Raw genomic sequence first — 24,821 nt, 5'->3', positions numbered from 1 at the left:
ATTTCGTTAAAAAAATTATCAAATACATTTATCAAAATACTAAATTTTTTTCTTTCTTTTTTTAATAAATTTTTTTTTTTTTTAATAAAAATCTTTTTGAATAAAAATAGTATTTTTTTTTTAGTAAATAAAATAAATTTTTTAAATTTTATTTAAAAAAAATTATTTTTTTTTTAATTATAATTCCTTTTAAATACTAAATTTCTTTCTTTCTTTTTTTAATAAAATTATTTTTTTAATTAAATTTTTTTTGAGTAAAAATATTGTTATTTTATTTACTAAAATAAAATAAATTTTGTTTATAAAATATGTTTTTTTTTTAATTTTTTTTTTCAAATAATTTTTTTTATCTATCGAGAAATTACTATTAAGATATGATGATGACAGAATTTCGTTAAAAAATATCAAATTTATCAAAATACTCGATTTCACAATTCCAATTTATAATTTAGAACACCCCTAATGTTAATATTATATTTATTTACCTATAAATTTACATATTTCAATTGCTTAAAAATACCTTCCCTCAATTGCTATCCTACAATTATTCCCTCTTACCTACTACAAAAGTGTATATTTATAAAATTTTTATTTTTTCTCTTTTTTTATTTTCTTCCCCTTTTTATACCGAAACCAATATGTAAAAACAAACAATAATTGGTACACCATGGACTCCCTTACATTGTAAAATATATAAATATTTTTAAACAACTCCAACGAAAAAAAACGTGCTTACTTTGTAGCGCCCGAAGGAGTTTATGAACCTAGTAAGTGGTATGGGTGCTTTACTTGTTTACAGATTTCTAACCAAAGTTTTTTTTTATTTGTAATGCATATTTTCGTTGTTGTTTTCACTTTTTAACTGCTCACATGATTTTGTTATTAATTCTACTTTAACTTTTAAAGAAATATGCTTGGTAAATAACACAAAAACAAAACAAAAAACATTAATAAATATGCACTTACAAAAAAAAAATAAAATTTGCTAAATGTAAATATCTTTAAATACATTATGTATTATACACATGCTCAGCAATGCTTAACAATTTGTAAAACATGGAAATTTATTAAATAACAAACAAGTAAAACCGCACTAACCACAATTCATGCCATACAATAACGCTAGAAATTCCCTAAAATGAATCATACTATTCTTTAAATATATATTTTTTTAATTTTTTATGCTAAAAACTCCCGCATTCTTAGTTGATGATTATGCTAAAGGGAGGATTGTCAGGATTGTAACGATTCCGGCTTTTATTTTCTTAATTTTTAATATTTTTCCAAATAATCTGCCGCCACTCTGAGTATGTAAGCACCCTAAAAATCAGCTTGGCGCCTACCGAAAATTTCGCTATGTTTATCATTTGCTGCGCTGCGTTATTCTAGACGTTGCTGTTGCGCCTGGTCGGTTTTGTGGTGTTGCAAAATGTTTTTATACATTTTTGCTCATTTTTCTTTTGAGTTGTGCTATTTCCAAATTTCCAAACAAGTCACGTTTCTATGGAATAAAATGAAATTTTGACTCATTGACAGATGTTTCATAACAAATTCATAAGTAAATTAGTCAGTTCTTTGTTAAGATAAAGACTCGGAAAGCTTTAGCTATGAATAGCTTCAAATTCCTTCACTGCTTTAAATTATTACCGAATAATAAGTTCTTTTATTAAGAGTTCTAAGAAGAACTAGTTTGTACAGGAAGAGGTACTAACTCTGCTATACATATATGTACCTTTGCCACTATGCTTGCTATGAGTCAGTGTGCAGAAATCAATCCTTAACGCAAGTATTGGAACCAGTTTAAAGACCAATTCCGTCTCCTTGTCACGCTCTATGCTGGACACTGTAAGCTCAAGAAACGCTTTTCAAATGTTGTCATTGTCTCTTGCGCAAACTGCCGGTTTTGCGACGTTGAACAGGAAACTCCAGAACACCTGATTCCAGATTTTCCAGCAATTTATAGAAGCAGGCTCAAAGCCCTAGAATCCATTACGTGAACAAGGATTACATTAATCTCCGCCGCGCTTAGCAAGCTCCTGGAATTATTTAAAGAGCTAGACCCTTGTGACCATATATGATATGGGAGAGGGTACAATAGACCATAGGTCCCAGTGCAAAACATCAATTATTTTCTATTTATCTGTCTATCTACCTCTGTCACGACATATTAAAGAAAAAAATTTGAGCTGAATGTCTATTATAGGTAATAAAATAGAGTCTAAATAATATTTGTTAGTAATAGCAAAACAATTTTAAGCAGATACTTTCTAGAATCGAGTTTAAAAAAAGAATCAGGAAAGTATATAGAGATTTGAATATTAAAAATGCCTTATCATGGAATGTCATTAACCTCTAGAAAGCATATTTCATCGGATATTCGCTGGATAGTATTCTTAATTATCTATACTTAAGCACATCTGCATCCTTGATATTGATCTTCCTCATGAAGTAAAATTACTCTACTCCTACTCTTTCCAAGGAATTGAGGTCGTATTCTTCCTCCGCTATCCTAGCAAGTACTGCTGTATGTTCTAAAGAGCCTCTCAGTTTCCACTTTCAGAAGCACTGATCTCTAAAGGCATTTTTATTTATTAATTTCATAGGGCTAGAAAGATTAGAATTCTGATAATTGTTTTTATTTTTATTTTTCAAATAATTTAAAAAAATTCAGCCGAGTTGACTGTCCTTAGTCGAAAGAAAATTCGATGCAGTTTAATTATGTTTACCAGAACGTCGTAGGAACAGTTGCTTTGCCTTAGACCTCACTTATTTCTGGATTTCCGAAAAGAGATGTCAGGCGATGAGGATAATTTTTTTTAGAATATTGTTAAGAAAATGTACACTTTGCTTCAAAAATCGAAATACTTTTCAAAAATCTTATTTTTGCGATCAATACCTGACAAGTTGATCTAAGGAGGTCGTGAGAAATTTTCAAGTTAATCGGACCAGCCGTTTCAAAGAAATTTTGCTCGCCGAATCTGAAAAAGCGCTTCGGGAAAAATTCGTTTAAAGTTTTGTAGGTGGAGGGCTATAGAAACGACCACACTAGCAAAGAAACTCGAGAGCGTTCAACGGACGGCGTCCACACCAACCATAACACTTAACGCCAACTTGCACATTGTGCCCGTAGACATCGTCGGAAGGTGTGTGGTTGCGAAAGTTGCAATCAGTGTCAGAGAATCTGGCTTCTCAAAAAAACATGTGTCTGAACACTTTGATATCCTGATACGCTTTGACTTCATACCGAATCACTTGGATCATTTAGTTGACAAACCGAACTCTGGCGGCTTTTTTTCAGCCCATATACATACGGGGAAATTGTGGTTGGGAAGAAGCCGTTGGAGGAGAGTTGCAGTAACCTTTTATACAGATGGATCAAGGCTTGAGGGGAAGGTTGGAAGAGAGGTTTACTATCAGAAGTTCTCCATTATGTCTAGCTTCCAAGCTTAGGCAGTCATTAGGGTAGCAGCAGATCTAGTGCTCCGGAGTGCAGCCTGCTTCAGAGAAATAACCATTCTCTCAGATAGCAGAGCGGCGATACTAGCCTAGAACTCATTACAGTGCAGTGCATTCAGGGTTGGTCGAGGCGTTCTTAACCTCGTCATCAGAAATTGCGCATTTGCTGAGCTGGCAAGGAAAGGCACTCTAGAACCACTATAGGTAGTATAAGAGCGAGTCGGTGCTCACGTGTCCTCTTGTGTTCTACTACTATATAGCAGGACTTCCCTGAAGCTTGTCCAGCGCTGGGCCGTCATCGGTCTATTTAGTTTCTATAAATAAAGTCTGCGTACGTAGGGCTTACGTAGAGCACTCCACTTCCATGTATATTTACTAAACAGCGCGTAAATTAACATAGGTACATGAATTTCCACACTTCTTTTGTTGTAATACGCATTGCAAATTTGTTGTTGTGATTTCCCTAACCGTGTCTTACAACCATTCGAACATGTGCATGTAATTCTTACAACGCTTACGCAGCTCACACATAAATTTCACACTTAATGTATGCGACCACATGACCTCCAGAACACGCATGGCGGCACTCCTTCGCTGACGGCAGCCACTGAGAGCCACACTGATGCTGTGAATGCTATTGCTGCAACACAACATTGTACATGCCACTTGGCGTTGAAACAAAAAGACCAGCATACATACATATGTACATATATGGACTACCTAAAAGACTGCGTTAAACATGTGATTATGTTAGGGAAACTCGTTAAAAGTCAGTCGCTCGTTTGATCGGCTGCCTTTTGGTTTGCAGCACCCCCCTACCCTTTCCCCGTCACGCCACACGCTCGAACGCAAAATGTTTCAGCGCCACTTCGGACGCATTTTTATGTACTCCAGTGCCCATTAGCCGTTTCATTGGTTCCACATTCATTTCGTCTTTTTCTGCTGCGCCACACTTTATTCGTTGCTATTCCGTTGTGCTGTGCGCCCTTTTATTTGTTGCGCCCCATTCGAGGCGTTTTCGCGTAAATGATCACATTCTTATTTTAGAAACATCATAACTTATGCTGTCGCTGCAAGTCTGCCTGTTCTGCTTCTTCTTCTTCTTCTTCGGTGCCATTGATTGTGCGTCTTTCAGCGCCCTACGCAGCCACGTCGCTACGCCTTCAGCTCGTATGACTTTGCCATACAAAATGCGACCGCTGCTCTTTGGGATCTTCAGTCTGTCAGTTCTGTTGTGCGCTCCAGTCGGCGTCGCAGTCAGTCAACCACGCAAGTGACAACAACATTTTTGCCACTCGCACTGGCAACCCCAATTCGGTGTTCTGTTCATTGCCATGCTTTCGGGATTTTGAGATTTTGATGTCAGTGTCTGTTGCTGGAGTCGGCAAGCATGTGTGTGCAGCATAAAGACCGCTCATTGTTGTTTTTGGACTTACTTTAGCCTCGTTTTTTCGATCTTTTACATTGCTTTTGTTATTGTTAATAGCCATAGCCTTTAGTTAAAGCTGTTGTTGCCATGAGCAACTAATTTTTTTTTTTTGGAATATTTGCGTGGATTAATGTCGCCACAAGCCTGTCGCTTGCGCACCCCGCGCGATCACCACGATCTTGCTGTAGCCAAAGCTTTGCCATTTTTATGGGTTGGGTCGCTAATATCCTCTTTTCAATTTGGGCTTTCGCAAACCGTAACCCTTTCATGGCGTTTTTATTTAGAGTTGTTCTCAATTTTTGTTGCCTAGCACTCAACGAATTTGTTCTGATTTCGATTTTTTCCACTTTTTTGTGCGTCTCTGCACTGTCGCTTTCAATTTCATTGCGATTCGCTCGAGCGCACTTCAGTTTTCTTAATTTACTTACACTGCTTTTGTTTCTGTTATGCCATTGTGGCTGGTATTTCACGCATATTTGTCGCGCTTAATCCAATTCATGGCTCATTTAATTATAGGCATTTGCAATCGAAAGCACACCATTGTTGCGCCAAACCTCTAGAAATTCAGAAATTCACTCGCGCGCCATTTAGGGTGTCGTCATCGATGTTAATTTTGTATTTATATTAATAGTAATGAAGACACATAAATTATTGGATAATAAATTTTTCAAAGAATCCATGATGTCTTTTTGTATGTCATGTAGGGTCCATGAAGTCAAGCTGAACCACACTTCACTAGTATCTCTATCCAAAACCTTAAATCAATCTTTATATTATTTTAATTTTTAGCTATGATATTTCAAGAAATGTTGGCAAAGGGATCCTTATTTACAATGACTTTTCCTAATAAATAATGCCGAAGAAATTTAGTTTTACAACATTTTTCTTGTATAAAAAATGGTTTCATATCACTTTAACCTCAAAGTTCTCGCCATAGATAGTATTCATAGAAGGGCATGAAATATGTACATAAAAAGCATATAAAATTTGAAAACTCTCTGAACACTTCACTCTAAAACTGTATGTACTCTACTAAAATCACAGAAGATTTAAATACTGCTAATGTGAATCAATTCCTTAGGATATTTCTTCTTCAGGTTGATAGAAAGAAAACTCATAAAATGTGAGAACCCCCATATGGACTCATGTGATTACAGAACGTTTTAAGATGGAATATGAAAAGTATAGTCTAGAATTTTCAGAGAAAAAACAGGTGTCATGTAGAATCCAATCCAATCGTGAAATAATAAATAAAACAAAAACGGTTTGGGATAACAATGAAATACATTCGATGCCATTATGTATGGAACTCGATTGCTTTTGCATGGCCACCCCGGGCATGCTTGCAGAAGTCCAGACGCTGAACCCAATTTTCGACGGTTTTCAAGCATAAATCGGCCGATACTGCTGCAATTTCACGTTCGATATTCGTACGAAGTTCATCAGTATTCGGTTGCTTGTTGGCATAGATCATAGACTTGACGTAGCCCTACAGAAAATAGTCTAACGGAGTCAAATCATACAACCGAGGCGGCCGATTGACTGGGCCCTTTCGTGAGATAACACATTCACCAAAATTGGTTTTCAATAAATCGATTGTGACATTCCTTGTGTGGCTTATGGCGACGTTTTGTTGGAACCACATATTGTCCAAGTCCATATCATCCAATTCGGGCTAATAATATTCGGTTATCATTGAGCGGTAGCGATTCCATTCATAGTAACGTGCCGGTCTTGATCATCACGGAAGAAGTACGGCCCAAAGACGCCGTCGGCCCATAAACCGCACCAAACGAGTAATTTTTTCGGGATGCAATGCTGACTCATGGAGTGGGTGTGGATTGCTGCCTAATCAATAACGCATATTTTGCTTATTGACCAAGTCGTTCAGTCAGAAATAAGTCTCATCACTGAAGACGATTTTTTGATGAAAATCCGAATCAAATTAAAGTTGTTGCTCAGCCAAATTCGAGAACATACGACGATTCTAGTGGTCACGGGGCTTCAGTTCTTGATTTTGTAAGGATGCAGGCCAAAATCTTTTCGCAAAATTCGCCACAGCGACGTCACAAAGATGCCGAATGCTTGAGAACGACGTGTGAGAGACTGAATTGTGTCTTCCTCAAGTGTTGCGCTAGTTTCAGCAATATTCTCGACACTACGGGCACTGCTTTGTCTCACTGTCACGGGAATATTTTGTACTGTGCCTGCGCACTCAAATTTTTACACTAGATGGTCAATTGTTAATCTGCCAGGATGATTTTGACGATCATAAATTGGTCGTAGCGCTCATAAAGTTGAGGCCACTGACTCCGAATTTCAGTAGTGAATTTTAATAATTTTGACTCCTTATGGGATCGTATATCTTTCCATAATGAAATGGCATACCTTACTGAACGGAAAAAATATGGCGTCGGTCCACTTTTGACAGTTTTATATCATAAGTGTTGTTAGGACGATATTTTTATCATGAAAGTGTCAGTACTAAATACTAACATGTACTTTTAAAGTATGACAATGAAACATTCTATATGTTGATTGAAAAGCTTCGCAGTTTGATTTACAAAAAATATGATTCCAAATATTATAACATTGGTAATTCTGTTATATATCACATATTCTGTTTTATATTATTTTTGTTTTGATATTAACACATGTGTTATTATATATGAAATTATCATATACAAGTATATAATATAAGTAGTAAGCACTCCTTTTCCAATTTCTGTAATTTAACCTACAAAAGTGCGCTTTGCAATCGAGAATATCTGCCGCGCAGTCAAAACAGCTACATAACCAATTTAAATGCAATACAAAATTCAATTATAAACTCTTAGAATACCTAAACAATAAAGAAGCCGACACAAATTTTTTAAAACAAACTTTTCAACGACAAGTAGACACACGCTGTGTGTTCTACCTGTACCTGTGGAGTTTCTGACTCCAGCCACCACTTGCGTTGCAAAAGTTGAATGCGATAGGGGACTCGTACAGTGGTTAAATTGTTTTCAAAAATATAAAAAGAACAATTTAAAGTATTTATTTCTTAAATAGCTCAAATGGTATCGTTCTGGAATTAAAAAAGAAATAATCATTTTACAAAATAAAAAAGTTTAGTTCGTTCAGTACTTTCTATATACATAGCTAACTTTTTGAAGTCATGGTCTTTATCATATCCTCTGAAATTCGATATTTGAAGGTGAATTGTGGCCCTTATTTAAGTCAAGATCATTTCTGGTTGTTGTTGTAACGGTTATCTAATCCCCGTTATGATGGTAAGGATTGGATAAGTCGCCTTCGACGTCATCCAACAGTAGGACCAGGAAACGTGTGTTTCTTACCAAGATAAAGATCTTGAGTATAAAATACTCTTTCATACTATAATAAATGCAGCTGTGAAGGGTATAGCAGCTTGTTTATAATATAATTGAATTGAAATATAAGAAAAAGGACGTGTGATTAAACTAAATATTCCACTGTGCGTCTATATCAAAGTGTTAAGTATGCATTTTTTTGACTCTGCCTCGGACGGACCACTCAGGTTACCCAAGCTTGGCGGTTTGTACACGTTTTGGCTTTCCGTTTTTCTTAAAATTATCAACTAAGGAATTTGTTTTATTTGCATAAGCGCGCACATATACTCACACATAAAGTTAGGTTCGTTTTTTTTTGGTTATTTTTGTACGTTGACTTTTTGCAACAACTGTTGCAACTTAAATTTCGGCTACGCGGCAGTTTGCTGATTGAAATTTACTTGGACGCGTGTCGTACATTTGCATGCTATCTGCGCCAAAGATCTACAACAAATAAGAAATCGAAAAACAATATTCAAAATAAAAACAAAAACAACGACAACAAGTCGATAATTCAGCAATCAGCGGACGGTGTGCGCATGTATCGCACGAGTTTCAAATTCGAATTTAAATTTCTCACACACACACACACACTGGCGCGTGTATTGCAACAGTTGCAACGCGTTCGTGTGGGCAGTTGCAGAGGTGTTGTTTCGTGTGGCAACAATGTTGAGCACTTGAGCGCGGCGGTGCGAAAGCCGGTGACTGCAACGTCAACGCTGCCACTTGTTGGAGTTTTTTAATAAATGTTGTTGGGGAAGTTGTTTTTGGTGTTATTGTTGTTGTTGCGGCAGTTGTTTTTGGTGTTAATGTTGTTGTTGTTGTTTGACTACAGGCGACAACTGTTGAATTGCATTTACATTTTTTCGCTCAACAAATACAATTTTAGCTTAATTTCATTAGTTGTTGTTGTTGTTACCAATTTAATACAAGCTTGTTTGCCATTCACGGCTGTCGTGTGGCATTTAGTCCACAAAAACACTGCACTTACTCGTACAATGCGCAGTTGATTATTGTCTTAGCTGCAAGTGGTGGTACTAAGTCCGTTATTATAATGATTATTATTAGTTTTGAATTTTTCATTAATAAAAATTTGTATTATTCACCCATTTAGATAGTGGCAATGGGCTTGGCTTGACAACTTGTGGCATTTGGCACTTGCTTTTCGGCTTTTTGGCTTTACAGCTTTGCTGGTGGTCCATTGTCGCCCGAAATTGCATTGGCATGCATACTGATTTGCATATGTATATTTGTCAATATATGTGCGTATATATGTATATGTGTGTAGGTGCTTGTATTGCACTTCCAAAATCCATTAAAAACTATAATTTTGTTGTACTAAATTCGTTTTGCTACTGTTTGCACAGTTGAATCAATAAACGTTGACCATTGTTGAACTGAAGCTGTGAGAAGTGCAAAGTTGGCTCTCATTCATATGTAAATCGCGGATTTATAACTTAATTTAAGCTGAGCTTCGCTTTTAAAGATTATCAAAATGCAAATTAAATTAATTCGTTTGGCATTTGAGTAAGCGGTTTTAAAACCATTGGGCATTGAAATTTATATTATTGATTTGTCAACAGATTTAATATTGATTTTTCATTAAAAACTGCACCCAAAAATTAATGAAAGTCATTTACAGAAAAAAATATTAAAAATTTGATTAAGACATTTTCACGTATTTTAATACAAATATGTATTATCGCCTTCAGACTAGGCTCCTGAACCTATAAAAGCGGCGCCATAATCTAATTTTATATACACTTGTTATAAGCCTCGGCTGTAAAGCCCTTCAGCGAAATTTGTTTTTTTTCGGTTTTGGCTCAGTTTTAAAGCGGAATGCAATTGATTTCAAAGTCTCGTTTTTTGTTATCATCATTAACATACATTGATACAAAGTAGACTCCCCAAAACACATCTGCATCATTTTCCACTGAAAACAAAAAACTCTGTTAAATTTTATTTTCATGGTAAAAATCGTTGGATATAGCTTTAGCGTTCTAAACAAGCACTATAATTGTGGTTTTACCAATCTATATAGAAACATTCTTTTTATCGATTCACTTTGCACTCCCAGTTTATATGCGACCGTGCAATTTTTCCACCTCATTTTTGTAGTACGATTTCTCTTTGCTTCAAATGCCTCCTCAGTTTCGCTGATCACCTTTTCATTCCACCGAAAATTTCTTCCCAGCAAGCATTCTTTTGAGATCTGAGAACCGAAGATAGTCGCTGTGGGCCAGACCTGGAGAATTTGGCGACTGCGGAGGGATTTCAAAGCCAAATTCATGGATTTTTGCCATATTTGTGTGTGGTGCATAGTTTTTGTGAAACAGCACTTTATTTTTCCTCAAATGTGACAGTTTTCAGCGATTTTCTTTCTTGAATGGTCCAATATCGCTATGTCATAGTCCCTGCTGATGGTTCTTCCTATTTAAAGGCAGTCAATAAGAATTACTCCATGTGCATCCCAAAATACGGACGTCATAACCTCGCCAGCGGACTGTTGCGTTTTTCTACACTTAAATCATTATATTGAGAAACCCCCTATTTCTTCTTTTTTAGCGCAGACATTGCTTCCGCGACTATAGCCGAGTTTACGCAGTGCACTAATAGTTCTCTCTTTTCGTTGTTTGGCTGGGAGGAGATTAGAGATTCCAAGTGTAGCCAGGTTCTTCTCCAACTGGTATTTCCAACGGAGTGGAGGTCTTCCTCTTCCTCTGCTTTTCCCGGCGCGTACTGCGTCGAATACTTTCAGAGCTGGAGTATTTTCATCTATTCGGACGACTATGACTACGACTTTAAAGTTATGATTGCCAACAGTGACGTGGGTGCCAAGTCGCGAGCATGACAACCGTTTGTTTGATGACAGGAGATATTTCATCTTGCCTCGTTCACTGCTTGGCTTCCTTGGGACCAATGATATCAATTTTATCGGCGTACACCAGCAGCTATAAACTCTTATAAAAGATTGTTCGTTCTCGATTCAGGTCTTTGGATTAAATTTTTTGCTGCAGCAGTAGATTGAAGAAGTGGCACAATAGGGAGTCACCTTGTCTGAAACCTCGTTTGGTATCGAACGGTGAGATCCTTTCCGATCCTGACGGAGCTTTTGGTATTGCTTCAACGTTGAGAAACGTACGTACTTACGTACTTCAATAATTCGCGATTATTTTTTTTGTTTAGTTTTTTGGTTTCCCTGCACCTGCAAAAGTTATGGGAGCCAATAAAAACTAAGTTAACAAGTTTTTCTAATACTCTCATACTTATTTGCTATATATATTTCTAAGCATAATTTCAAATAATTCTACATTCGGTAAATGTATGTACAAGCAAAAAATCTTTTTTTTTTTTTGAACTCACAAGCGTATATAACCCCTTAAGGAATCGTGAAAGAAAGTTTGGTCCAAAAGTAGCTCTCAGCTAACAAAAAAAAATCACATCACATTATAGCACAAAAATAATTGTATTTATTATAGCTTTCTGCTTATTTATATTATTTCTGAAATGTATAAACAAAAGTAATGGCTTTTACTAACATTCCTTCAAAACTACTAACACACATCCCATTAGGAGAGGATTAAATTGTAATTTTTTGGAGTAAGAATCACATGAGCCAAAGTTATAAGTATTGCAAACTGCGCTTTTAATTTTTGCCAACATACAAACATATTTATACACAACATCAAATTTTTTATTTTTTTTAATAAATATTTTCCGTTTTCTTGGAATAAAGTTTTCACTTTTCTACATAAACCTTAATAAAATATTTACATAAATATATTTATTTCGAGACACATGTATTTGTATAAGTATTTAGTATGTAGGCAAATAACTTTCAATTTCATATAACTGACATATTTATAACAACAAATGTCTGGATGATCGGCTTACAAGCAAATGCCGGCCATTATTTACCGAAACGCCTAGGCATAAGCAAATAGACAGAAGTTTGACACTGACATGTGTTTGTTGCACATACATATGTATGCATGTATAAATGTATGTGTATAAACATGTTGTTGCAGTTTGAAAATTTACAAGTTGCACGCCAACGTAGAGTTTGGACGCTGCTGCAACCTCACCAATCAGTCAAACCTGTTGTAAAGATCACTTTTATTTATTTATCGCCAACGAAATTTGCCTCTGCATCTTTAGATTTATTGCGCACACTTGCAACATCATATTTATGTAGCTGGTACTGTTAGGGTGATCAATAAGTGTGGATATAAAAAATTAAACTTTAAATTTAGTATACCATATTGGTTTTGTCATAGTCAAGGGCTTTCCATAAAAATTTGGAGCTCAAATGGAGGATATGTATGCAAAAATATTGATATCTCGTCCCCAAAGTTAGTATTAGGATAGAGTCGGACGCAGCATAAGGAGTTTTTCAACGAATATTCTTTCACTTTTTCAAGCATCTCGAACTGGTAATGGTATCTCGAGCAGCATAGAAATTATTTCGACAAGAATATTTGTCTTCGCTTCATTTGCCTTTCAAACTGAAAGATATAATAAAGAAGAAAAGCAAATCCTAGAGATCTGATTGACTAGTCAATGCTACCTTCTTTTGATATCGGTCATCCTATCTATTTTTTAGGTTAGGTACGGTTAAAAGGCGATCCAGAAAACGAATTCCACTCCGACAGGTAAGAACACCGGGCCTTTAACATACCTGAATATCCCAAAGTATTGTTCGTAGAGGATCTCAAAAGTCGACCAAGCACTTTGAGTTTACAACAAATTTGTTGAGCAGAGTGATATCAATTCCGGCTACATACCAGATTTCAGCAGGTTCCCCGAAAATATAGCTGCCGATATCTTTCAATCTCAGTCTTGCGAAAGCTAGACAGTGGAGGAGAAAGTGCCTGGATGTTTCAACCTCACCCTCCTCTTTAGACAGCGATCCACTGGACAACTTACTCTCGGGACACTAGCAAGTAGTCCAGTAGATCTTCTGCGTTCGGTACTAAACTAGTTGTTGATCAGCGTCTGATAAGCTAAAAACACAAAAGAACAATCCGAATGTAATCCGACCCTCTGATGCGAGCTCATCGACTTTGCAGTTTCCAGGGCTTCCGCTATGACCAAGAACCCGGACCGGGCTCGAAGTAACTTAATGCTATCCATAGTGAGGATAGACACTCCTTAACTAACTTTGAGCTCATGATGAATGAGCTACTTTATTGAATGTTTAAGGGTTAGTAAATGTCAATCGACTGTGAGGGATATAAGAGGGGGCACCTATCCTGTATAATCGAAACGAATTTCGATTCGTCCATTTTGTTTTGAAGGGAGTACACCTTTACCAACCGGGAGCAACATTTTTGCGACTTACCATACTTCCAATTACCGAATAGTCAATTCTGTGGTTAGATTGAAGTTACCACCCTAATATAAATAGGTAACTATGCCTGTAGCAGTATGTGCGGCGTTTCTGTGTGGGCCTAAGCCCAGACTTAAGTTGACAAAATCACTTCAAAACAAAGACAATCTGCATAAAAACAATACAAACAACCATGCAGGCAAACAAAGTTAATCATTTTGTGCAGCGCTTTCACTTAACATAATTAAATTGCTGCAAAAGCGCAGCTGTTGCGCTATAACCACATGAAATGTGATGATCCGATCGCGCCCACACAAACTCAACAAAATAAGCAAGCGTAGTACACAGATACACAAACTAAATATACGGTATTCACCAACGTGTGTAAATATGGAAGTCGGCTGCTGCACTCATATAAATTTCAATATTTGTATGTATGTATGTATGTATATTCATTAGGTGTCTGCTACATTTTAAACTGCATCAATTGCGGTTCATTTCTCTATTTTCATTTTTCACTGATCTTTCATTATGAACAATTTTCAGGCGAAATTATTGGCTGTCGGTTTTTTATTTTGTCTTTGACGCTCACTCTGCCAACTAGCGTACTTTCTTATGTTTGTGGATCGCTCATCGCCCCCGTTTGGTTGCTTTGTTTCTTCAGTCATTAATTTCATTTTGATTGTTTTATTAGTTCCGCTGTAAGCCGATAATCATTTATCATATATTTAGCACTCGCTCTTGTGCGCCATCGATTGTCTGTTGGTTGTATGGTCTATTGGCGTATCGACTTTTCAGCGTTTATGGTTGACTTTAGAGCCTAATGATGGCTATTTATTCGTGCGCTAATATCAACAAGTGAATGGCAACAACAAAGCAATTAATTAATATTTTTTCCCGAAGCCACTTTCCTGAGTTTTGTGTACTTATTAGATTGAAAATGAAACAATAACACATTACCTAAAAAGGATGCGTAATAATGGGAAACTTTTAGTCCTGAGAGTTGTACTAAGATCCCGAATATATCTCACTTTCGCTTTAATTTTCTAAAAAAAAAATTATAATAAGACCCTCTTACTTAAAATATGTTTTCTATTGAATATGCTACCAAAACCCGACCCAATAAGATAGTCTCTAGATGATGTTGGGATTGATACAAAGAAATTGTTCGTTTTAGGCGAACTTTGTACCTCATAAAAGAGAGTCATATTAACACAAATTCTCACTGTTTTAGGTTAGGTTAGGTAAAGAAGCAATCAACTAAGTGAGAAGAAACAATGTGAACATTTTCAGTCCCTATTAATTTAGCTTATACAAAAGTGAACAAATTGACAGCTATCGGAGAGACGGTCATCTTAACCTGCTCAATATGCTTCCGAAATTATGCTCGATATGTTAGGTGATGAAATTTTGTGGAAACAAGTTTTTAATACAGGAGCTTGATTTAGATCGATCAGTTTGTATAGCTATAAAAGTCCAATCTGAACAATAAAAATATGAAAATGAAAGACATAAAAAAATTTAGGAATAAATTTCCGACGTTTCCCCTTGGTATTATAAACTTCGGGGCAAACTTAAAATACATTGTTCAAGTCATTACCTTAAAACGATGTTGATGAACGACTCTGTAATCCTGAGAGTTGTACTAAGGTAATTGAAACAAGATTCCAATCCAATAATAAATAAGTCTCGTGATTCCAGTTGGCGGTTTTGTAAGGAGAAACGTCAGCATGGTTTCGATTTTTTTCGCTCATCTTGAATTGAATGGGTTGATTGGGTTTCTGAAATTGTAGCATAGTACTTGAAATCTTGAGACAAAGAATTGTCAAATTTTATGCTCATTGAAGCTGTGATTGGTATCTGATTGAGTTTTACAGAAGATTACAAAAATCTTCTTCGTTTTATTTTAGCCTGAATCTATAATTTTTATTAACACTTACAGTGAATTCACTTTGTGTCCGTAACAGCTTAAACTCATTTCGTGCAACAATTTTCAGATGACCTGTCATATAATGGCCATCATATCAACATGTGAGGCTTCTTCTTTACAACATGGTGTTCTTTTAACCATCAAAATACATTTTTTTCATAATTTTCACCTGCAATCTTTTTATAGCTCGCCTCTCTCTCTCTCTCTTTGCTGTTGTGTCACATTTCTCACTCAAACAACAATAAAAAATATAACTGTCGTCAAATAACGGTCAGTGTCAGTGTCAGTAATGCTATAAACACTTTCGAGTTCAAACCATCTTTATGATCGCTCCATTGTCACATTTCTTAGTCATTGTTCTTTAACACTACTTTTTCCGCATTTTCTTTAATATTTTTGTTTTTGTAATCAAATGCATTTAAGAGTGTTTTGTTTGACATTAAATTATTATGGTGCTTTACCTTTTTCTTTCTTTTTATTCATTTTCTTTTAACAACTGTACTTCGAACATTAAATTTTTGCATTTTGGGTTAATATTTCTTTGACTGTTATTTGCATTGAAGTTTTTTAAATTTTTTGTTATATTTCACCACACACTTCATTTGCTTTACTCTTCTTGCATTTAAAGTTTTTGTACATTTTTTCTTAAGATTCTTCTTATTATTTTCATTTCTCGAAACATTTCTCCTTTCACCGTTATTTATGACGTATATAATCCTTTATTTAATATTATGTTATTATTGTTGTTATAGAGTTCTACGTTTGGTTATTATTGTTGTTGTGTTATTAATTAATTCATCACTGTGCAACCAAAATGAATCAAATTTAAATAAATTTATTAACAAAATGTTTATTGATACAGAATATTCGATTGTTAACTAATATGTGCTCATGCATTTTTCTTTTTTCTTTTCTCTCCTCTCTTCCACAAACTCTCGCTGTTTTTTTCTTGTATGTTTGTATGTGTTTGTTGCACATGTTCTTTTGTCTTTGTTTTGGTTCACAACATGCTTTGTGATAACAGCATACGATAGCGACGATATCGAGGAGCTACAGGAACCATCGGACGATGAGATCAAGGAGGGTCAATGGCTCGGCGTGACAGTGCGATCGCAAGGACTCGGCGGCAGGGTAAATATGCAAATTATCAACTTTAATTTAAAGATATTCTTTCATCTTATTGTAATTAATTTCATTTATATGATGTTGGGGAACTAAGTGTATACTTACAGTCTGTCAAGTAAGAGCGTGGTCGACTTTACCGACAGTTAATGAAAGATTTCGCTCTAATTCCTTCGCGAGCCGATAGAGGGAAGCTTTGTCCTTGATGCATTGTCAACAAAGGTTCAGTTGTCGTTGATCTTTTGAAAGAGAATCACGTTAAACGCCATGAGTGCTAAGTACGCGTCGCGCTACGAGGCTGTGTTCCTTTGCATCCACCCGAAAGGTCCCAAAATGTCGCAATCAGCGGCTGCTAAATATATGAGAAAGTCGAAGGCATTTGTACAGAAGTGGATACAGCGATATATAGTGGCTAAAAATGTCGATGGTTTACCAGAACGTGGTTCGATAGGAAAAGTGAACAAAAAAGATGAAAAAAGAATAGTGAATCTGTTTTCGCGGAATCCTGCTTTAACACTGCGGCAAGGACAAGCAAAATTAATGGCAAAAGGTTTAGATATATCCTACAAAACTATCCGAACCCTTCTTCATACTCATGATCTGAAATGGCGCAACACAATGAAGAAGCCTCTGTTGACTGAAAAACTTGTGACAAAGCGACTCGCTTGGGCGCATGAGAATATTGATAGAGATTTTGAAAATGTCATTTTTACTGATGAATGTTCTATATGGGCACGTTCTGTCCTCACGCGAGCCTGGTCAACTTCCACCAATAGGCTTGTTCAGCGGACCGTAAAACATGGAATAAAGGTGCATCTTTGGGGCTGCTTCTCAAAGCAGGGATTCGGCACTTTGTACCTCTTTACTGACAACCTAAATGCCGAGAAAATTATAAAAATCTACAAAAAGGCTTTACTGCTATCTGCCAAACGATGGTTCATCAGAAAAAATGAAGATTGGATTCTGCAGGAGGACAACGATCCTAAACACCGCAGCAAGCTCTGTACTCAGTGGAAAACTCAATCTGGCATCGTTACATTGGATTGGCCGTCGCAGTCGCCCGATGCAAACCCTATTGAAAATGTGTGGGCATATATTAAACAGAAGCTTCGTGGAAGACGCACATACACTTTGAAGCAGTTGTCTTACGAAATTCGTCGGATCTGGAGATCCTTGCCACTAGAATACGCCGTCAAATTAGTAGAAAGCATGCCTCGGAGATGCCAGGCAATTATCGACGATATATAAATATGAAAGTTTCATAAAATAATTTTTTTATAAATTATCCCGACCACGCTCTTACTTGACAGACTGTAACTAAAAGTAGGAAAATTAAAAAAAGTTGAACTTCCTTCTGAAGGCTTATAAATATTATGAATAATTGAAAACACAATGCTACAAATTTATTACCACATAATTCTTCAGTTCTTACATATGACTTAAGACACCACTTAACACCACACAGCAATATTAACAAAAATTATAAGCTCGTCTATTAGAAATACACAATCCCTTTCAAACACATTCAATTCACAACTGACATTGAACCGTTCAATGACCCAACAAATAGTTAACCTTTTGACCATAGAATTGAAAACCAAAATCGAAGTCATTAACCGAAAGAGTAGGAAGAGCGATCGAAACCCATTCACTCACCAACTAGCTGGTGAGGTGTGTGCTGAACGGTCATTTACGCCGCCATTATTGTTGTTATTGTTAACATAAACATAAATCGTTAATGACTTAATTAAGGTAAACAGCGCTTTCTTTAGCCGCATTGGAGGCGATAAATCACATATTAGTTCTAAGCAATTTTCCCAACTCATTTTCTTCTGTTATGTGAACTGAAGTAGCTCCTGAGAGTGAATTATTATTTTTTTGGGTGGTGTCTCCTCTAGTTCCAAACATAAGTGCCATTGTTGCCACATAACTTTTTTCTATTACGCTACATTTATCATCTGTTATTGTTGGTTTTTTATACTTAAATTCTTTGTCTTGTTTTGTGTTTTTTTTTTTCTGTTGTTCCACAGGCACTCGTGTGCGCGCATCGTTACGTCACCAAAATGATGGAGAATCGCTATGGCCAAGGTCTCTGCTATGTGCTGACCAATGAATTGACTTATGATGAAGTGTATGAGCCGTGTAAAGGTCGCACTGTGGCGAGGTGGGTACTCATTTGTATTATATAATAATTTTTTTTTTATTTTTTTTTTTAATTATTCCTTTTAAGATAAAAAAATGTTGGTTTTGGGTGGTTAAACTGTACATTAATTTTTTCAATTGTCTGCTTTTATATGCACCGGTTTTTTTGTGCATATTCTATATTGTTGTTGTTTACTATAATTTTGTTGACACTATAAATTATTTCTATGAACTGAGGGAATTTTATTTGTTATATATTTATACCATGAAGCAAGTAAAGGGTTTTTCATGGCGACGCTAGAAAAGTAGACCGATAGGGACAGCAAACGACGACATATTTTTCCCCATTTTTTGACATTTTTCTTCAGTAAGATTTGCCATTTCATCATGGAAAGATATACAATCCACCAACGAGTCGAAATTTATTAATTAAAATTTACTACCGAACTGCCAACAAGCCAGCGACGATTGATGTACGTCGTACGAATATCGAACGTGAAATCGCAGCAGCATCGGCCGATTTATGATTGATTATGCCAAAGAAAATTGGGTCCAGCGTCTGGACTTCTTGAAGCGTGCCCGTGGTGGTCATGCAAAGAATACTTTTGTAGTGCTCTTATTGAAAAACCCGTTAGCTTCCGTACAATCCAACAAAATCAAGATAGAGATCTTTTAATACCCTTTTATGCATTTTTATAGCCTGTATATAGCAACTGTGAAGGGTATTATAGCTGCTGTGCAATCGAAGTTAAAATTTTTCTTGTTTTTAAATTCATTTATTAAGAATTCAAGCGTCTTATAACCATATTTTCGCCATTGTACATATATTTTGTGCCCATAATTAGTGTAAAGCATGTGAAAGAGAACTTATTATTATAAAATTATGGATTATTTTAATTTAGTTTTGTTATTTTGAAGCAAAAATTCGCTCTAACTTGGTCTATAAAGACGGTTTTGCAAAAAACGTTGCCTACCCATAGGCGCGCGACCTTAAAAACATACTTAATTTTGTGTATGTGTGTTGAAACTTTATTTTCGTGCGCTAAAATGCAAACATAAATTACAACAAAAACATAAATAACAGCATACTCAATGGGACTTATAATGTTCTAACTGACCTTCTCACACCCCGATATGGGACGACCGTGAAGCTTATGAATATATTTCACGCCAAATTGATTATGAAGTTATAATAATATGCTATATACAAAGGCAGAAAATTTATGTTAAAATATTATATTATGAAATGAGGCCAAAACTACTTTGCATAATTGAAATCACATTCATTTATCACAAACGTCACTAAACGGACTCCAAAGGATACCCATCCATACTCACATACATACATAATATGTGGTCTATTTAAGGACACCTTTTTGTAAACAAAGCAAATATGTAAATTGGTAAACACTGAACATTTCACACACAAATATATAAGAAAGCAAAACAGCAACGAAAGTGGAAAAAATAGTCGCGCTGGAAGAAAAATATGTCAAGGCAAAGCAGCGTGTGGCAGCGTGCTGAATTGTTTTTTATGACTTTACGTCACAGGAAAATGTGTGAAAAAAATATGTAGCAAACAGTGTTGTGAGGGTGTGTACCCATCTCGATTTCTCATAGATAAAAATGTAAAAAAAAGTTACTAAAATATGCTTTGTTTTGTTTTGGCTGTGTGTGCGTGCGTTGTGCGCACTGTCTTACTAAGCATAGCACAAACTACGCAGTGCCGCATTTGACAGCTGACCATACCCACGTTTTGACCCGCATTCACTTTTTTCCATGCAAAAGTGAGCAGTTAGTTGTCCTTTTTTATTGTTATTAATACATATATTTTTTCCTTTAGTTCAACGTCATAGCATGCCTGCACAGCTACAGCTTTTGCTTACATAATTTTTCACTTGTGTTGCATGCCAAATTTACATTTACATAGTCAAGGTTTATGAGTGGCTGGGGTGGCAAGTCGTCGCGACTTACGCAGTTTCGCATAAAGTCAACTCATTATCTCATCGTCCTTGCTGGTTAGTTCTTTTGGTGTTCGCTATTTTATATATTTGTGCATAAATTATATTATCTAACAGTTTGATGTGTCATATTTAGTTATTATTTCCTTTCTTCATAATTTGTTACGTCATTGGTTACATATGTATGTATATATATTTTCCTTATGTACTTGTATAGGAATAGTAAATATGCTTTAGCGGTGTTCTGTTTTTGAGATGGTTTGACTGTTAACAAATGTATTGGTCTTATCTAGATCTGTCGGTTTCGTCATCCAGAATATTTTGCCAAGACTATATTGACGTTTCTGTTATTGTTATTGCCAAGGTTACGTTAATGACCATCTTACTTTTTAATTCAATGTATAGCAAGCATCCTCTTTCTCTGCGGCAACCTAGAGCTTCTCTTGTTCTCACGCGTGACTGTTAAAATAGCTTTATCAAACACATTATGTATCTATATTGGGTAGTCTAAAAAGTCGTTTCGTATTTCTTATCAAACTTGAATTTATTTTTTTTATATTTATAATTAACTTTAATGAATATACCATTATACCATATTGGTCGGCTACTTTTTGCCATTTTTCCGCTAGAGACATTATTCCATCAGTATAGAAATTTTCTGGTTTCTCGGCGAAAAACTGCTACAAGTAATTTTCACAGGCTTCTCTTGAAGCCAACTTTGTTCTATTAAGGAAGTTCTGCATTGACCGAAACAAATGGTAGTTCAATTGTGCACGATCAGGGCTATATGGTGGAGGGATCAAAACTTTCCAGCCAAGCTCTCCCACTTTTTGCGCGTCATCAAAGATGTGTGTGGTCTAGCGTTGTCCTGATGGAAGACGAAGCCCTTTCTGTTGATCAGTTCTGGCCATTTTTTTCGATTGCTTGCTTCAATCTCATCAGTTGTTGACAGTAAAATGTAGAATCAATCGTTCAACCAGGCTGGAGCAGCTCATAGTGGATGATTCCTTTCCAATCCCACCAAACACTCAGCATAACCTTTCGAGGCGTCAATCCTGGCTTTGCGACCATTTGTTGAGCTTCACCACGCTTGGACCATGATCTTTTTCGCACATTATTATCGTATTTGATCCACTTTTCGTCTCCTGTTACCATTCGTTTCAGAAATGGTTCGATTTCATTTCGTTTCAGCAAAGAATCACAGATGTCAATCCGGTCCATTAAAATTTTCATAGTCAATTAATGTAGTATCCAAACATCGAGCTTCTTTCTATAGCCAGCCTTTTTTAAATGGTTCAAAACCGTTTGATGATGAGTGTGAAGTTCCTTAGCGATCTCATGGCTATTCATGTGATAGTCCTGGTCAATATTTTCCATAATTTCATCTACTTTTTCAACGATAAGTCGAACAGCGCGAGGTGTATCTTTCACATCGAAATTTCCAGATCGGGAACGAGCGAACCGTAATGTCCACAAATCGATTTTTTGAGCCCATCACATTTGATGACCTCCTCCTTCTTCTTCTACTCTATAGGCGTAGTTTCCAAATATAGCAAGGTCCTTCTCTGCCTAGTCTTTCTAATGTAGTGGAGGCCTTCCTTTTCCTCTGCTTACCCCAGTCTGTCGAATACTCTGAGAGTTGGAGTGTCTTCTTCCATTCGCACGACATGATCCAGCCAGCGCAGCCACTGTTTTTTAATTCGCTGACATATGCCAATGTCGCCGTATTTCTCGTATAGCTTATCGTTTCATCGACTGCGGTATTTGCCGTTGCCAATGTGCAAAGGCCATAAATCTTCAACAGAACCGATCTCTCGAAAGCTCATCTCATCAGACTCATCAGACGTCATCTTCGTCCTTTCCTCTGCACCATATAGCAGCACGGGGATGATGAGTGACAAGAGAGGACTTTTCTTCTCAATTTAGTCCGAAGTAGCATCCGAGGCTGTTTTGAACTTTTCATTGGGGATTTTTTTAAGTGGCGGGGCCACGTGTCCCAGCGCACAACCTAGTGGAGGGATGATTCGTCTTCTTTCTATAGCTCGCCTTCAAACGGATGTTTTTCGGCTACTCAGAGGATACTTGGTCTAAGACCCGTAGACGTGAGCTACTTAAGCCTTATGTAAAAGAAACATTTGTGGCCACTCACAAGTGATTAACGCTCTGAGAACTTTCCTCACTTACATGAACTTCAACACATGGCTCCATACACCTCATTAAGTGGAGAAAATAATAGCCGTCAGTTTTCACCACGATCTATAGCATTCTCCCCCCATCTCCCCATATTTTCTATAAATTTAAAGACAATGATGAATGTTCACTTAAACTCATAAGCTTAAAAAACGATACAAACTTTCGGTTGTTGGTTGGGCAGCATATTTACATTCTTCCTTCCCATATTACTGAAACCAAATGCTGCTCTATAAAGGGCCAGACGTTACAAGCCATCTTAGATTAGGCTCATTTCGCAATGTTCTAGATCTGAAACGCTGTCTAGTGCTCGAATATACTCGTATGGATATTGCAGGCTCTACTGCATGAACATTTCATACTAAGAAGAAAGAAAGCATTTAAGAATATGTTAAAGTGATAAGAGTCCCTGCGACATTCAAGGAAAGTGTTCTAGCGGTGTGCATACCATCAACTAATATCAGTTCATCTCACACACGACGACCTTGTGCTACACCCTTTGAGCTTTTTATCTAAAAAACTTTTAATGATTGCACCTTCGCGTGACAACATATTGTATGTGGCGCCTCATTGAAGGTAGCGCCGCATCCCGCTGAGAGCACTTGTCATTATCCTTTATTGCAGTACAACAACAACTCAGCGAAAAACGTACTGTGCATAATTAAAGTAAGCACTTTAACGCAGTAATTACACACCTTAAACTGCTCGCTTTTAAATTAAAGATCCGTAAAACGATTGTCGTTATGCCGCCAGCTGAGGGCGTTCAGTGTTCGTGCGCTGGCAATGAGGTCAAAAACACCATTTCGCAAATTTCGTGTATAATTTGTGCAAATTAATTTCAGCACTTCTACTAAGCACACAGGCGCACGGTGACAATATGCCACATAAATCATTACAGCTTGCCACATTTAGTTGAAAAATATACAAATGAACATTGTAGATACATATTTATGTAGTAGCCTATCGGTGTCCAGTGGCATAGCCGCAACAAATTTGGGGCAAGCAATTCAATTTGCTATGAAGTCATTACAAAGGCATTTGCAACAGCAATAAACGTATAAAAGACACAATAGACAAATCAACATTGCCGGCAAACTCCAACCTGTGGCCGAAACAACAATAGTTGAGGCCATTCGGTTGAGGTGCTGTTGTTGTTGCAGCCATTAAGTTGGAATTGTTTAAATTTATAACCATAAAAAATCACCGGCATGCCATGCCCACTGTTTGGTTGCCTTCCTATGACCTAACCCGATCGACTATTTCATTTTACGAGTATGCAGCACTATTTTTCATTTCATTTTATTGTTATATCCTGAACTTATTTAATATACCTTAAGTTTACCACGATGTTTATAAAACCCAGCAAGAAACGTTGAATACCCTTCAAAATATATTGAAATGATCAACGTGAAGAGCCGCATCGATTTTGTCATGTCCGTCTCTCTGTCCGTCAGTCCGCCTGTATATACGCGAACAAGTCACTCGGTTTTGGAGATATCAAACTAAAAGTTTGCACACATTCTTTTCCCCCCAGGAAGCTACTTTAGTTGCAACCACCTATATCGGACCTCTTTGAGCTATAGCTGTCATACAAACTGATCGATCAAAATTAAGGTCCTTTATGGCGAACTTTTTTGTTTGACAAGTTATCATCACGAAATTTGACATACATTATTTTTCAAAGCCTTGCTATAATCTTCGAACAAGCTTTTCTGTTTGGACCACTATGGTATATAGTTGCCATACCAGCTAATATTTTCTGATCTATCAAAATCAAGCTCTTGTATCGAAAACTTTTTTATTTGACAAGATATCTTCACAAAATTTGGCTTAGAGTATTTTCCAAAGAAGCGGTACAATATCCGAATAAATTGTTGAGACACGCCTGCAATTTCACGTTCGACATTCA

The 24,821-nt window shown here is 36.4% G+C and overlaps 1 protein-coding gene across 1 annotated transcript in view; it reads left to right on the top strand.

The window, feature by feature from the left end:
• Positions 1-724: 724 nt before the first annotated feature.
• Positions 725-24,821, top strand: part of LOC105223047 (integrin alpha-PS1) — a 42,208-nt gene continuing 18,111 nt past the window's right edge. Inside the window, exons 1-3 of the mRNA XM_049454553.1 lie at positions 725-767; positions 16,522-16,628; positions 18,650-18,783. Coding sequence (XP_049310510.1) covers positions 18,683-18,783 — 101 coding nt within the window. The 5' untranslated portion in view covers positions 725-767; positions 16,522-16,628; positions 18,650-18,682. The remainder of the gene's footprint in view (positions 768-16,521; positions 16,629-18,649; positions 18,784-24,821) is intronic.

Source organism: Bactrocera dorsalis, chromosome 4 (assembly GCF_023373825.1).
Source record: "Bactrocera dorsalis isolate Fly_Bdor chromosome 4, ASM2337382v1, whole genome shotgun sequence".
Lineage (NCBI taxonomy): Eukaryota > Metazoa > Arthropoda > Insecta > Diptera > Tephritidae > Bactrocera > Bactrocera dorsalis.
This window is presented reverse-complemented; position numbering and strand designations above follow the sequence as displayed.